The sequence below is a fragment of the Chiloscyllium plagiosum genome, unplaced genomic scaffold (assembly GCF_037043375.1).
Source record: "Chiloscyllium plagiosum isolate Xiang-an unplaced genomic scaffold, Cpla_swu_hap1 HiC_scaffold_8, whole genome shotgun sequence".
Classification (NCBI taxonomy): Eukaryota; Metazoa; Chordata; class Chondrichthyes; order Orectolobiformes; family Hemiscylliidae; genus Chiloscyllium; species Chiloscyllium plagiosum.
This window is the reverse complement of record NW_028270146.1, coordinates 100,347,205-100,362,275: the sequence shown is the minus strand read 5'-3', so window position 1 is coordinate 100,362,275 and position 15,071 is coordinate 100,347,205. Positions and strand designations below refer to the sequence as shown.

The window sequence follows — 15,071 nt, the reverse complement described above, 5'->3', positions numbered from 1 at the left end:
AACCCTACCATTAACCCTGTATTCCGCATTCTTATTTGTTCTTCCAAAATGGACAACCTCACACTTGGCAGGGTTGAACTCCATCTGCCACTCCTCAGCCCAGCTCTGCATCATATCTAAGTCCCTCTGCAGCCGACAACAGCCCTCCTCACTGTCCACAACTCCACCTATCTTCGTATCATCTGCAAATTTACTGACCCACCCTTCGACTCCCTCATCTAAGTCATTAATAAAAATTACAAACAGCAGAGGACCCAGAACTGATCCCTGCAGAACTCCACTTGTAACTGGGCTCCAGGCTGAATATTTACCATCTACCACCACTCTCTGCCTTCGACCGGTTAGCCAGTTTTCTATCCAATTGGCCAAATTTCCCTCTATCCCATGCCTCCTGACTTTCCGCATAAGCCTACCATGGGGAACCTTATCAAATGCCTTACTAAAATCCATGTACACTACATCCACTGCTCTTCCCTCATCCACATGCTTGGTCACCTCCTCGAAGAATTCAATAAGACTTGTAAGGCAAGACCTACCCTTCACAAATCCGTGCTGGCTGTCCCTAATCAAGCAGTGTCTTTCCAGATACTCATAAATCCTATCCCTCAGTACCCTTTCCATTACTTTGCCTACCACAGAAGTAAGACTAACAGGCCTGTAATTCCCGGGGTTATCCCTATTCCCTTTTTTGAACAGGGGCACAACATTCGCTACTCTCCAATCCCCTGGTACCACCCCCGTTGCCAGTGAAGACGAGAAGATCATTGCCAACGGTACTGCAATTTCCTCTCTTGCTTCCCACATAATCCTAGGATATATCCCGTCAGGCCCGAGGGACTTGTCTATCCTCAAGTTGTTCAAAATGTCCAACACATCTTCCTTTCTAACAGGTATCTCTTCTAGCTTACCAGTCCATTTCACACTCTCCTCTTCTACAATACGGTCCCTCTCGTTCGTAAATACTGAAGAGAAGTACTTGTTCAAGACCTCTCCTATCTCTTCCGACTCAATACACAGTCTCCCACTACTGTCCTTGATCGGACCTACCCTCGTTCTCGTCATTCTCAGGTTTCTCACATACGCATAAAATGCCTTGGGGTTATCCTTGATCCTATCCGCCAACGATTTTTCATGCCCTCTCTTAGCTCTCCTAATCCCTTTCTTCAGGTCCCTTCTGGCTATCCTGTATCCCTCCACTGCTCTGTCTGAATCCTGTTTCCTCAACCTTATGTAAGCCTCCTTCTTCCTCTTTACCAGACATTCAACCTCTCTCGTCAACCAAGGCTCCCTCACACGACCATTTCTTTCCTGCCTGATAGGTACATACATATCATGGACACGTCGTATCTGCTCTTTGAAAAAGTTCCACATTTCCACCACATCCTTCCCTGACAGCCTATGCTCCCAACGTATGCTCCTCAAATTCTGCCTTACAGCATCGTAATTTCCCTTCCCCCAATTATAAAATCTACCTTGTTGTGCGCACCTATCTCTCTCCATAACCAAGGTGAAAGTCACAGAATTGTGGTCACCATCACCAAAATGTTCACCCACTAACAAGCCCACCACTTGTCCCGGTTCATTACCGAGTACCAAATCCAATATGGCCTCCCCTCTGGTTGGACAATCTACATACTGCGTTAGAAAAGCTTCCTGGACACACTGCACAAATACCGCCCCATCCAATCTACTTGATCTAAAGAGCTTCCAATCAATATTTGGGAAGTTGAAGTCGCCCATGACTACGACCCTGTGGCTTTTGCACCTTTCCAAAATCTGTTTCCCAATCTGTTTCTCCACATCTCTGCTGCTATTGGGGTTACCATTAGCAGTTACCATAAACTGTGACTTTTAATCGATAAGTCAAAGACCTTCATAAGTGTGAACCAGTCACTCTGTGCTTAATGAAAACTGGTGAAAGCATCTGGAGAAGGTCGATCAAGAAGTAGTTTTCTGATCAATACTGAAGTCATCCCTAGATTGGAGTGGTGCTGGAAAAGCACAGCAGGTCAAGCAGCATCCAAGAGCAGGAAAATCAACATTTCGGGCAAAAGCCCTTCATCCCACACAGCAATCTCTTTCTCAGTGTCCCCTCCGCCCACAACACCGATGTCTTTTCCTGGCAGTGTCTGTGAATGTAAGGAGGAATTTATAAGGGGATTAGAGAGTAAATATATACTAACTATTGTTTACCTGTAGCCAGAAGTCTAACTCCTCGTAATAAAGAACAATTCTTGTTAAATACAGAAGCATGGTCTTTTCTTTTTGTCAACTTGGGTATAGAAGTTGGGTAATTTGGGAATTCTGCATCCTTCATATAAAAATATTAAATTTTGGGATGATTCTGTGAATAGCTGGCCTTGATTTCCACTGCATTAACTACCCTAGCGAGGTGTAATGCAGTTCAATTTTGATTATTGTCACATGTACTGAGATACAGTGAAATATGTTGTTTCGCACGCTATCCAGATAAATCATACCTTACATAAGTACATCACAGTAATAGAACAGAATTCTGAATATAGTGTTACAGCTATAGAGAAGGTGTAGAGAAAGATCGACTCTAATAAGCGAGACCTTTTATCATAAGTCTGATAACAGCGGGGAAGAAGCTGTTCTTAAATCTGTTGGTACAGATTCAAACTTCTGTATCTTCTGCCTGATGGAAGACAGTATAATGGGGAGTGGGTGGGCTCTTTCATTATGTTAGCTGCTTTCCTGAGGCAGGGGAACTATAGACAGAGACAGTGGATGGACTGGGCTGTGTTCACAGCTTTCTGTAATTTCTTGTGGTCTTAGGCAGACCAGTTGCCTAACAAGCTGTGATACATCCAAATAGGGTGCTTTGTACGGTTCATCTATAAAAATTGGTAAGAGTCACTTTGAACATGTTGAATTTCCTTAAACTTCTGAGGAAGTAGAGAATTCAGTCATGCTTTCATGACGGAATTCACTATACAGGTAGGAATCAAGGCCCAAAATCAGTCAAAACTGCAAAGAAACATTGAGGATTTTACAACCTAGAAAGCACACCAACTGTCACACAGTTAGGCCCCCCCCCCCCGCCCCAAACCCTGTCAAAACACCAATGGGATCACAATCCACATCATCGGCCATATTAGATTGAACAAGACATGGCTCCAAATGGAATCACAATCTCAATTTTTGGCCAACAGGGGGAGCAACGTGCCATAAATATGGCCAGCCACACCACCTCAGAGAATATTGTAAGTTAACAGCACCTTCATCATCTCAAAAACAAAGACAAAAATCCTGCAAAAAGAAAGTTGCCAGAGAAATTGAAATATTGTGATGACAAAAGTTCAATAAATTAAAGGTACAGGGCAAAGGATGAAGAAAACATTCCTCAGGAAGGTGAAAGAGGGTCAAAATAGATTCATCAACGTGAAGGTACAAGGGTTTGAAATTGAATTTAAACTCAATACCAGCAAATGTAGAATTCCAAGGATCAGGGAGTGCCACTCATCAGATGCATGGACAAATCACCACAAAACTTAGTAACAGGGGATGAAATGTCAATGAAATATTAGACAAACTGAGTAATGAGCATACCCCATTATTCAGCAGAAAGCATTTGTTCATTAGCTTTCGAGAGTGGATATAATTCTTCGGAAGGAAGGCAGTGAGAACACTCCTGCAGCGATGTCCTGGAGCTGAGATGACTGATCCACAACAACCACAACCATCTTCCTATAAGTCAGGCATGATTCCAACCAGTGGAGAGTTTGCACCCTGATGCTCATTGAATACAGTTTTATTAGGGCTCCTTGAGGCCACACTCAGCCAAATGCAGCTTTGATGTCAAGGGCTGTCTCACTCACCTCACCTCTGGAACGCAGCTCTTTTGTCCATGTTTGTCCATGTTGTAATGAGGTCAGGAGCTGAGTGGGCCTGTCAGAACCCAAACTGGGCCTCACTGAGCATGTTATTGCTGAGCAGGTGCTGCCTTATAGCACTGCTGATGACACATTGCATCACTTTACTGATGATCGAGAGAAGACTAATGGAGTGGTAATTGGTCGGGTTGGATTTGTCCTGCATTTTTGTGTGCAGGACATACCTGGGCAATTTGCCACATTTTTGGGTAGGTACCAATGTTGTGACTGTACTGGAAGAGCTTCGCTAGGGAAGTTCTGAAGCTCACATCTTCAGCACTATTGCTGGAATATTGTCAGGGCCCATTGCCTTTGCAGTATCCAGTGCCTCCAACCATTTCTTGATGACATGTGGAGTGAATTGAATAGGCCGAAGACTGGCATCTGTGATGTTGGGGACTACTGGAGGAGACCGAGATGGATCATCCACTTGGCAATTCTGGCTGAAGATCGTTGCGAATGCTTCAGCCTCATCTTTTGCACTGATGAGCTGGGCTCTTCCATCATTGAGGATGGGGATATTTGTGGAGCCTCCTCTTCCTGTGAGTTGTTTAATTGTTCACCACAATTCCTGATTGGGTGTGGCAGGACTGCAGAGCTTAGATCTGATCCATTGGTTGTGGGATGACTTCACTTTATCTATCACTTGCTGCTTATGAGATTTGGAATCAAGTATTCCTGCCAGGTTGACACAGCATTGTTAGATATGGCTGGTGCTGCGGCTGGTATGCCCACCTGCACTCTCCATTAAACCAGGGTTGATCCCCTGTCTGGATGATATTGGTTGGGTGGGGGATATGCAGGGCCATGAGGTTACGAATTGTGTGGAGTACAAGTCTCCTGCTGTTAATGGCCCGTAGTGCCTCATGGATGCCCAGTCTTGAGCTGTTAGATCTGTTCGAAGTCTGTCCCATTTAGCACGGTGCTAGTGCCACACATTACGGTAGAGGGTATTCTCAAGGTGATGTTGGGACTGACTCGGCAGGACTTCATTCAACCACCACAGCCTCAGTGATTGGACAACTAAAAGGAACATATTTGTGCTGTGAAAATTCCTGGATGGATTTGTCTCAGCCAAATTCAAGGGTGAGGATTTTGGGAAGTCCACTTTGGTGGCAGGCATCAGCTGGATGACCCAGATGAAGCAGTTCCCTGGAGCACAGCATCCAGACAAAGTTAACCTCTCAAAGAAGGTAAAACAAGTTCAAGGGAAGCCACGGAGGAATAAAAATACTCACGACAATTTTAAAGGCCGCAGAAAGGGCTGCTGTTAAAGCGACAGGAAGTTGAGAAACCACAATCGTCAGAAAAACAGGTCAGTCTGAGATTGTCAGAAAGTCTGCAGAAACAGTCAGGAGGAACAGGGAAACAGGCCGAGGAATGAGACTAAGTCTGATCATCACAGAATGTGGGACAGCCGGACTGACACCTCATCAGACAGAGAACAGAATGGTGCATCAAACCCAGGAACAGTACAATACAGTGATCCCCGGAATCAGATCGGGACATTTTGTCTGGATAGAGTTCTGGATCATCTCTATTTGTAAGATTCAGACTTTACAGGATAGCTGGAGCAGGTGATAATGGTAAGAATTATGTAAGTTGTTGTATAAACTATGTTAGGAAGTCAAAGCAAACTACTACAAGAATGTAGAGGGAATTCCCATGGGGAGATCTGGTATTGTGCGATTCCTCCAAATTGTTGTCACCATAAAATTGATCTCAGAAAGAGGACTGAGGGTGCAAGCAGAGAGAGAGAGAGAGAGAGACAAAGAGAGAAAGACAGAGAGAGAGAGACACAGAGAGAGCGAGAAAGAGGTCCTAGATACTGCACTAGAGAGAACTGGACTTGAAAACCTCCAGTGCACAGAAGTTAATGAAGGAGAGGGCAGGGCTCCAGCTCCAAGGAATGGAGCTTACTATGCGGACTGAAAACAATGGCTTCCCAACAATGACATGAAGGAAATGTCAGAACTAGCTGTCAGATATACATTCCAGATATAGAGCAAGAGATGAGCGAGGTCATGGGAAGGACTGACTGGATGATGTGCTCTCTGACCCCTGGATACTAACTGGATAATGTGTCCTCTCACCCCTGGGTACTAACTGGACTTTGTGCCCTCTGACCCCAGGTAATGACTGGATAATATGCCCTCTGACCCCTGGGTACTGACCAGATGATCTACCCCCGACCCCTGGGTACTAATGAACGATGTGCTCTCTGACCCCTGGGTACTGACCAGATGATATACACCCCTGATGCCTGTGTACTGACTAGATGATATGTCCTCTGACCCCTGGGTCAGAGAGAGAGAGAGAGAGAGAGACGATGCACCCTCTGACCCTGGGTACTGACCAGATGATATGCCCTTTGATCGCTTGGTACTAATGGACGATGTGCTCTCTGACCCCTGTTCTTCATCATACCTCCATATTGCCTTACCCATCTGTTCCAGCACCACCGGCCTCGGGGAAACTCAAGACGGGCAACAAATGCTGGGCCAGCCAGTGACACACAGTATAGTGAATCAATACCGAAAGACTTAACCCAACAACGCAGTGCAGTGTGCAACAGCACTCCCAGCGATTTGGAAAACCACATCGACACATGATGATGCACAACAGCCGTTGAAAAATGCGAAAAACATTGAAGAGATCAGGCAATGTCAAAAAGATAGGGTGAGGCGTGGGTGTTATTGAGAGACTGAGCTGTCATCCTGGGACCAGTTACCTCAGCCTGCAGTACACCACAGCCATGTGGGTGCTTGTTTCAATCTGTCTACTGTCGGTTTTAATTTGCATTTCACTTTACATGCAGCTTGTTTTTATTTGACTCAGGACTGAGTTATAAAAGAACAGTGACACTATTTTTTAAACTCCTTCCTGGAATTATACCCTGAGTAAGAGCGTGTGTGCCGGTAGTGTGCAGTCAGATTCGATCAACAGTCACGCTAGCATCCACGGATTTCATTGAGAATGGCAACAGAGGCAGCTCCTTCCTTGTCTGAGATTGTGATCAAACCTTCCCTGGTTAACGGGGAGAAATTCATTAAATGGGACGATGTAAGTTGGCGTTGTAATTGTTGATGTGATTGAGCCAGGAAACAGAGTTGGAAATTCACAGGATGTTGCTGCACCTTTGGACAGGCAGTTACTGTTGAACCCAGCAGCAATGTTGGTAAAAGCAGGTCAGGCAGGGAACTGCACTAAGGCGTGATCAAATACAGAGAGCTGTGCGGGGAAGTGGTTATGCTGCTGGTCAATAAGAGAGCTATGGTGGAAAACACCAAGGGTTAGAGAGGAGCAGGTAGGAGCAGTAGGGAGTATGGTCAGTAAAGGTCAGTGAGGAACGGTGTGGTCAGTGAAGGATAGTGCGGTCAGTGAAGGATGGTGTGGTCAGTGAGGAACAAGTCAGTAAGGAACAGTGTGGCCAGTGTAGGCCAGTTCCCTTTAGCTCTGCAATGTGTTAATCCTTGTCAGACAGAGACACCTTTCTCCCATATGTTGAAGTGTTATTCCTTGTTTCTCTATTGCTTCCTTTACCATTCACCTTAACCTGGTGATGCTTGCTTTGTAATCTTTATACCAATGGAACACTGTCCTTCTTTGGAAGATCTAATACAGGAGAGAAGTATACAGTAAATGGCAGAACCCCTAGTAGCATCAGCATACGGAAGGATCTAGGTGTATACTTTCACAGTTCCCTGAAAGTGGCAATGCAAGTGGTGGTTAAAAAGGCAGATGCCTTCATTAGTTAGGGCATAGAGTATAAAAATTGGCAAGTCATACTGTAGCAGAGAACTTTAGCTACATTTGCAATATTGTGTAGAGTTCTGGTTGCCACACTGCCAGACGAATGTGTGGGCTTTGGACAGAGTACAGAGACGGCTTACTGGGATGTTGTCTGGTTTGGAGGGTATTAGTTGTGAGGGAAGATTGGACAAACCTGGTTTGTTTTCACTTTAATGTTGAAGGATGAGGGACGAGCTAATAGAAGTTTACAAAATTATGAAAGCACGGGTAGAATGGATAGTCAAAGTCCTTTTCCCAGGGTAGAAATGTCAAACACTAGGGCACATAGGTTTAAGGTAAAAGGGGGAGAATTTAAAGGAGATGTGAGGGGCATTTTTTTTTTATCATGAGCTGCCAGAGGAAGTGGTACAATTACAACATTTAAAAGGCATCTGGATGGGTACATGAATAGGAAGGGTTTGGAGGGATATGGACCGGGTGCTGGCAGGTGGGACTAGGTTGGGTTGGGATATCTGGTCGGCATGGACGGGTTGGACTGAAGGGTCTGTTTCCATGCTGTACATCTCTATGACTCTATGACTGAGGGTGGTGAATGCCTGGAATGCATTGCGCGAGGACATTGTGGAGTTGGATACAAGAGCAGCGTTTAAGGGGCATCTGGACAGATGCATGAACAGGCAGGGAATAGAGAGATATGGACAAAAGCTTTTTAGTTTCGAAAGGCATTGTGTGTTGGTGCAGCCTGGGTGGGTCAAAGGAGCTGTTCTTTGTTCTATCTACACTGTCCAGTCCACTCATCAGTTTATACAGCTCCACCAAACATCCCCCCCGCCCCCCCCCCCGCCCCCAATCTTCTCTTATCCAGGGCAAACAGTCTCAACCTCTCCAAACTAACGGTATAAGGAAACCTCTTCAACCCTGGGATCGCTCCTGTGACTCTTTTCCGCACCCTCTCAGGCGCTCTCCTGTCTTTCCGAAACTACGATGACCCAGACTGGATGCAGTGCTCTAAATGAGGTGGAATCGGTGTTTGATCTCAGTTTAACACGACTCCTTGTTCTTGCACTCATAGTGGGGAGTGGGTTCAGTTGCATGGGAGGAGGGTGAGGGCTCAGCAGAGGTTATTGAAGTTTACAGAACAAGTAATAGGACAGAGAGTGTGAAAAGGATCAGGAATCTAACTTCAGACACAGCAGGTAAGGGGACAACTATGACCAAGGGGGTCAGTCGTTTCAGGACTGAGGGCATCCTGCTTAAATGCACATAATATATGAAACATGGTAAATACGCTTGTGGTGTGGCGCTGGAAAAAACACAGCAGGTCAGGCAGCATCTGGGGAGCAAGAGAGTCGACGTTTCAGGCATAAGGCTTCGTCAGGATCCTGATCAAGGGTTATGCCCAAAACATCGACTCCCCTGTTCCTCAGATTCAGCCTGACCTACTGTGCTTATTCCAGCACCACTGACTCCCCAGCATCTGCTGTCCTCACTCTCTCCTAAATGAGCTTGCAGCACAGATCGAAACTGGTAGGTACGATGTTTGGGGGGTATCACAGAAATGTGGCTATGAGGGGATCACAGCTGAGAATTAAATATCCAAGCATACACGGCCTATCGACAGGTCAGGTAAATGAGCAGATGGGGGTGTGGAGTTACCTTGTTAGTTAGAAATGGAACTAATCGATTGCACGAGAGATATAGAGTTGGAAGTCGTAGAATCTATGTGGGTGGAATTGAGGAACCATGAAGGGGAAAAAAGACCCGTTGGGAATTGTGTACAGGCAGTCAGAATGTGGGGAAGAAAATAAAAGGAAGAAAATAAATCAGGAATTTGAAAAGGCGTGTAAGAAAGGCACTATTACAATAATCGTGGGGGACTTCAATTTGCAGGTGATTTGGGAAAAATAGGTTGGTAGTGGATCCCAAGCAAAGGAATTTGTGGAATATCTTTGAGATGGTTTTTTGGAACAATTAATGGTTGAGCCCAGTGGGGAACATGCAGTTCTGGATTTGGCAATGTCCTGATTAATAAAGCCCAGGGTACTGCATGTTTTGTGAACCATACTCTCAACTTGCCCTATCAATGAATCACGAACACAGTCAGTTTCCCTGTTCCTGTTTTCTGTCTGTCATTTTGCCTTCCATCTTTGTGTGATCTCTCCCCATTCTTTCTTTGAAAATGCATTGCTTCACAATTCTCTGCATTAAAGTCTATCTTCCACTCCTCTGCCCATACTTCCAAGTTTCATGACATCTGAAAATGTTGGAGTCATGGCCCCGTACACTCAAATCGAGGTAGCGAGGTCATCAGCATATCGCAGGAAGAGCGGGGGGGCCCTAACACTGATCCCTGATCAACCCACTTCCAGTCCAAAAAGGGATCTATTAACTCCCCTCTGATTCCTCAGATAACCTTGCGTCAATGTTACTATTATCCATTTCAATCCAGGAGCTCTAGTTAGACTGGTAACCCTGGTGTATTGCATGATATCTAAAGCTTTGTGCAAATCTGTGTGTGCCACATAGTCCTTATCCACCTTCTCTGTTACTTCATTGTAAGCTAATCAGCTGAGCAAGGTTAACCTTTCATCAATCTGCAATGATTTCCTTTCATTAACCCAGACTTGTCTAAGTGACTGTTTTTGTTCTGCCTGAGTTTAATGTTTCTAAATGGTTCCCCACCAAGGAGGCTAAGTCGCTGGGGTTACCCGTACACACTTTATGAATAATGGTATGAGACTTGCATTAGTCTCATACCCCCTGTAGTCTTGGATGATCGAAAAATCATGAGCTAGTACCTGTGCCTCCACAACTTCTGCCCCTCAATGGGTGCACCTCCTCCTTGCTAATGTGTCCCTCCACACCTTTCCCACTGGATGTGGGCCTGTGGGATGGACAGAGCAATGCCATGGAGCTGCTCCCTGTGTTGCTTAGCTCCTAATCCCTCCTCTGGTGTCTAATCTATCTGGAAATCACAGGAGACGCAGCAGTTCCCACAGGGAGGCCTGATTGTGAGCTGGTTATTTTCACACTGATGCCGTTTTATTATATTATCCCCTCAGGATACAGGAGTTGGATCACCAGTGGTTCTACGCATTGATTCCCATGGACACTTCCTGTACTGGACCTACCAGAACAAGGTAAGGAGAGGGTTCCACATCTCCACATTTCCCTCCAACTTGTGTCCACTCCTCAGGGTCAGGAGAAGTCCACTCAGCCGCTTCCATCATTCGATAGCTTCGAAGGGGAGTGAGTTCCAGATTTTCTCCCGCTTTGCGTGGAGGGGAGCTCCTCCCTGATTTCATTCCCTGAAGGTCCAAGATTGGCCCTCACTGTTTTGGTTTCTGCCAGATAGGAAATCATTTCCCCCCGGTACTGAAGTGTTTAGTCAACACAAACATGTTAATCAGGTCAGTCCCTGCAATCTGATCTGCTCAACTCACAAAGGCACTGACAGCCCTGGAGCAGGACCTGTAGTCTCTCTTGGTCTGTGGTCTGAGGGCCCATAGTTTCTTAAGGTCTGTGAGCTTCGGCCCATAGCTTCCCTGGGTCTAGGTGTTTCTGGCATGGGTCTCTCTAGGCCTGGTTCTCCCTTTGGGTTGGGTCTCCTCTGTGCCTTGGTCTCTCTTTTTGGGTTTGGGTCTCTCTTTCTCTGGCCTTCATCTCTCTCTCTCTCTCTCACTCTCTCTGGCCTGCATCTCACTCTCTCTGGCCTGCATCTCTCTCTCTCTGGCCTGCGTCTCTCTCTCTCTCTCTCTCTCTCTCTAGCCTGGGTCTCTCCTCTCTGGTGTGGGTATCTACCTCTGGGTCTGGGTCTCTCTCTCTGGGCCTGGGTATCTCTCTCTGAGCCTGGATATCTCCCTCTGGATCTGGGTGTCTCTCTCTCTCTCTGGGCTGGGTCTCTCTCTCTGAGCCTGGGTATCTTTCGCTGGGCCTGGGTCTCTCTCTCTCTCTGAGCCTGGGACTCTCTCTCTCTCTCTAAGCCTGGATATATCTCTCTGGGCCAGGGTCTTTCTTCTCTAGGTCTGAGCATATCTCTCTCTCTCTCTCTGAACCTGGGTATCTCTCTCTCTCTCTATCTATCTATCTCTGGGCCTATCTCTCTCTCTCTCTCTGGGCCTAGGTATCTCTCTCCGGGCCTGGGTATCTCTCTCTCTCTATCTATCTATCTATCTATCTCTGGGCCTGTCTCTCTCTCTCTCTCTCTCTCTGGGCCTAGGTATCTCTCTCTCTCTCTTTCGCTCTCTGGGCCTGGGTCTCTCTCTGGGCCGGGACATTTCTCTCAGGGCCTGGGTCTCTCTCTCTCTTGACCTGTGTCTCTCTCTCTCTCTCTGGGCCTGAGTCTTTCTTTGGGCCTGGGTCTCTCTCTCTCTGGGCCTGGGTCTCTCTGTCTGGGCCTGGATCTCTCTCTCTCTTTCTGGGCCAGGGCATCTCTCTCTGGGCCTGGGTCTCTTTTGCTGGGCCTGGGTCTCTCTCTCTCTCTGAGCCTGGGACTCTCTCTCAGGGCCTGGATCTCTCTCTCTCTCTGGGCCTCGGTCTCTTTCTCTGGGCCTGGGTCTCTCTCCCTCTGTCCCTGGGACTCTCTGGGAAATGGGGCTGACAGGTTTTCACAATAGTCACTCAGTTCTCATTTCTTTCTGCAGCACGTGGACTGCCTAGATATGACTGTAATCCGTGACACAAGAATTGGAAAATACGCCAAAGTCCCGAAGGTAAGCTCTGCGACCTCAGCTATGGTATTACCCCCCATTCTCTCCACACTCACTTACACTCCCTCCATAAAGATCAGGAGTTGCTACCCATTGGCTGATGCTGTCCTTACCCTCCCTACACTTTGCTGGGAGTAGACCTGGCGAGTGACAAGTGAAGAAAGGACTGTTGGATCCTTCCTATTCTCATTATCTTTACTCCCCACTCCCCAGGTCCCACACCCTCCTTTTACCCAGTTACAACTGTCCTATTGGCAGATCTGACCCAGCAGAGGTGGCAGCACTGTGGTACACAATTAGGAGGGAGTTGCCTTGGGAGACCTCAACATTGGCTCCACATTCTATGAAGCCTCATGGCTTCAGGTTGAACATGGGTGAGGAAACCTCCTGCTGATTACCACATACCATCCTCCCTTGGCTGATGAATCATTACTCCTCCATGTTGAACTGTACCTAGAGGAAAAAGTGAGGACTGCAGATGCTGGAGATCAGAGCTGAAAATGTGTTGCTGGAAAAGTGCAGCAGGTCAGGCAGCATCCAAGGAACAAGAGAATCGATGTTTTGGGCATAAGCCCTTCTTCAGGAATGAGGAAAGTGTGTCCAGCAGGCTAAGATAAAAGGTAGGGAGGAGGGACTTGGGGGAGGGGTGTTGGAAATGCGATAAGTGGAAGGAGGTCAAGGTGATAGGCTGGAGTGGGGTGGGGGCGGAAAGGTCAGGAAGAAGATTGCAGGTTAGGAAGGCAGTGCTGAGTTCGAGGGATTTGACTGAGACAAGGTGGGGGGAGGGGAAATGAGGAAACTGGAGAAATCTGAGTTCATCCCTTCTGGTTGGAGGGTTCCTAGGCGGAAGATGAGGCGCTCTTCCTCCAACCGTCGTGTTGCTATGGTCTGGCGATGGAGGAGTCCAAGGACCTGCATGTCCTTGGTGGAGTGGGAGGGGGAGTTAAAGTGTTGAGCCACGGGGTGGTTGGGTTGGTTGGTCTGGGTGTCCCAGAGGTATTCTCTGAAATGTTCCGCAAGTAGGCGGCCTGTCTCCCCAATATAGAGGAGGCCACATCGGGTGCAGCGGATACAATAAATGATGTGTGTGGAGGTGCAGGTGAATTTGTGGCAGATATGGAAGTATCCCTTGGGGCATTGGAGGGAAGTAAGGGGGGAGGTGTGGGCGCAAGTTTTGCATTTCTTGCGGTTGCAGGGGAAGGTGCCGGGAGTGGAGGTTGGGTTGGTGGGGGGTGTGGACCTGACGAGGGAGTCACAGAGGGAGTGGTCTTTTCGGAATGCTGATAGGGGAGGGGAGGGAAATACATCCCTGGTGGTGGGGTCCGTTTGGAGGTGGCGGAAAAAACGACTGATGATACACTGTACATGGAGGTTGGTGGGGTGGTAGGTGAGGACCAGTGGGGTTCTGTCCTGGTGGCGGTTGGAGGGGCGGGGACGAGGAGGTTGAACAGTTCATCCACTTTACCAACACCTTCCACCCCGACCTCAAATTCGCCTGGACCGTCTCAGACTCCTCCCTCCCCTTCCTAGACCTTTCCATTTCTATCTCGGACGACCGAATCAACACGGACATTTACTATAAACCGACCGACTCCCACAGCTACCTAGACTACACCTCCTCCCACCTGCCCCCTGTAAAAACGCCATCCCATATTCCTAATTCCTTCGTCTCCGCCGCATCTGCTCCCAGGATGACCAGTTCCAAAACCGTACAAACCAGATGGCATCCTTCTTCAAAGACCGCAATTTCCCCCCCGACGTGGTCGACGATGCCCTCCACCGCATCTCTTCTACTTCCCGCTCCTCCGCCCTTGAGCCCCGCCCCTCCAACCGCCACCAGAACAGAACCCCACTGGTCCTCACCTACCACCCCACCAACCTCCATGTACAGCGTATCATCCACTGTCATTTCCGCCACCTCCAAATGGACCCCATCACCAGGGATATATTTCCCTCCCCTCCCCTATCAGCGTTCCGAAAAGACCACTCCCTCCGTGACTCCCTCGTCAGGTCCACACCCCCCACCAACCCAACCTCCACTCCCGGCACCTTCCCCTGCAACCGCAAGAAATGCAAAACTTGCGCCCACACCTCCCCCCTCACCTCCCTCCAAGGCCCCAAAGGAAACTTCCATATCCGCCACAAATTCACCTGCACCTCCACACACATCATCTATTGCATCCTCTGCACCCGATGTGGCCTCCTCTATATTGGGGAGACAGACCGCCTACTTGCGGAACGTTTCAGAGAACACCTCTGGGACACCCAGACCAACCAACCCAACCACCCCATGGCTCAACACTTCAACTCCCCCTCCCACTCCACCAAGGACATGCAGGTCCTTGGACTCCTCCATCGCCAGACCATAGCAACACGACGGTTGGAGGAAGAGCGCCTCATCTTCTGCCTAGGAACTCTCCAACCACAAGGGATGAACTCAGATTTCTCCAGTTTCCTCATTTCCCCTCCCCCCACCTTGTCTCAGTCAAATCCCTCGAACTCAGCACCGCCTTCCTAACCTGCAATCTTCCTCCTGACCTCTCCGCCCCCACCCCACTCCGGCCTATCACCCTCACCTTGACCTCCTTCCACCTATCGCATTTACAACGCCCCTCCCCCAAGTCCCTCCTCCCTACCTTTTATCCTAGCCTGCTGGACACACTTTCCTCATTCCTGAAGAAGGGCTTATGCCCGAAACGTCGATTCTCCTGTT

At 48.0% G+C, this 15,071-nt stretch overlaps 1 protein-coding gene across 2 annotated transcripts in view; it reads left to right on the top strand.

The window, feature by feature from the left end:
* The first annotated feature begins 6,814 nt into the window (after window positions 1-6,814).
* LOC122553871 (1-phosphatidylinositol 4,5-bisphosphate phosphodiesterase beta-2-like) overlaps window positions 6,815-15,071 on the top strand; it is a 145,704-nt gene continuing 137,447 nt past the window's right edge. For both annotated transcript variants that reach the window (XM_043698321.2, XM_043698320.2), the window contains exons 1-3: window positions 6,815-6,959; window positions 10,712-10,789; window positions 12,293-12,361. In XM_043698321.2, the coding sequence (XP_043554256.1) occupies window positions 6,873-6,959; window positions 10,712-10,789; window positions 12,293-12,361 (234 nt within the window). In that variant the 5' untranslated portion in view covers window positions 6,815-6,872. The remainder of the gene's footprint in view (window positions 6,960-10,711; window positions 10,790-12,292; window positions 12,362-15,071) is intronic.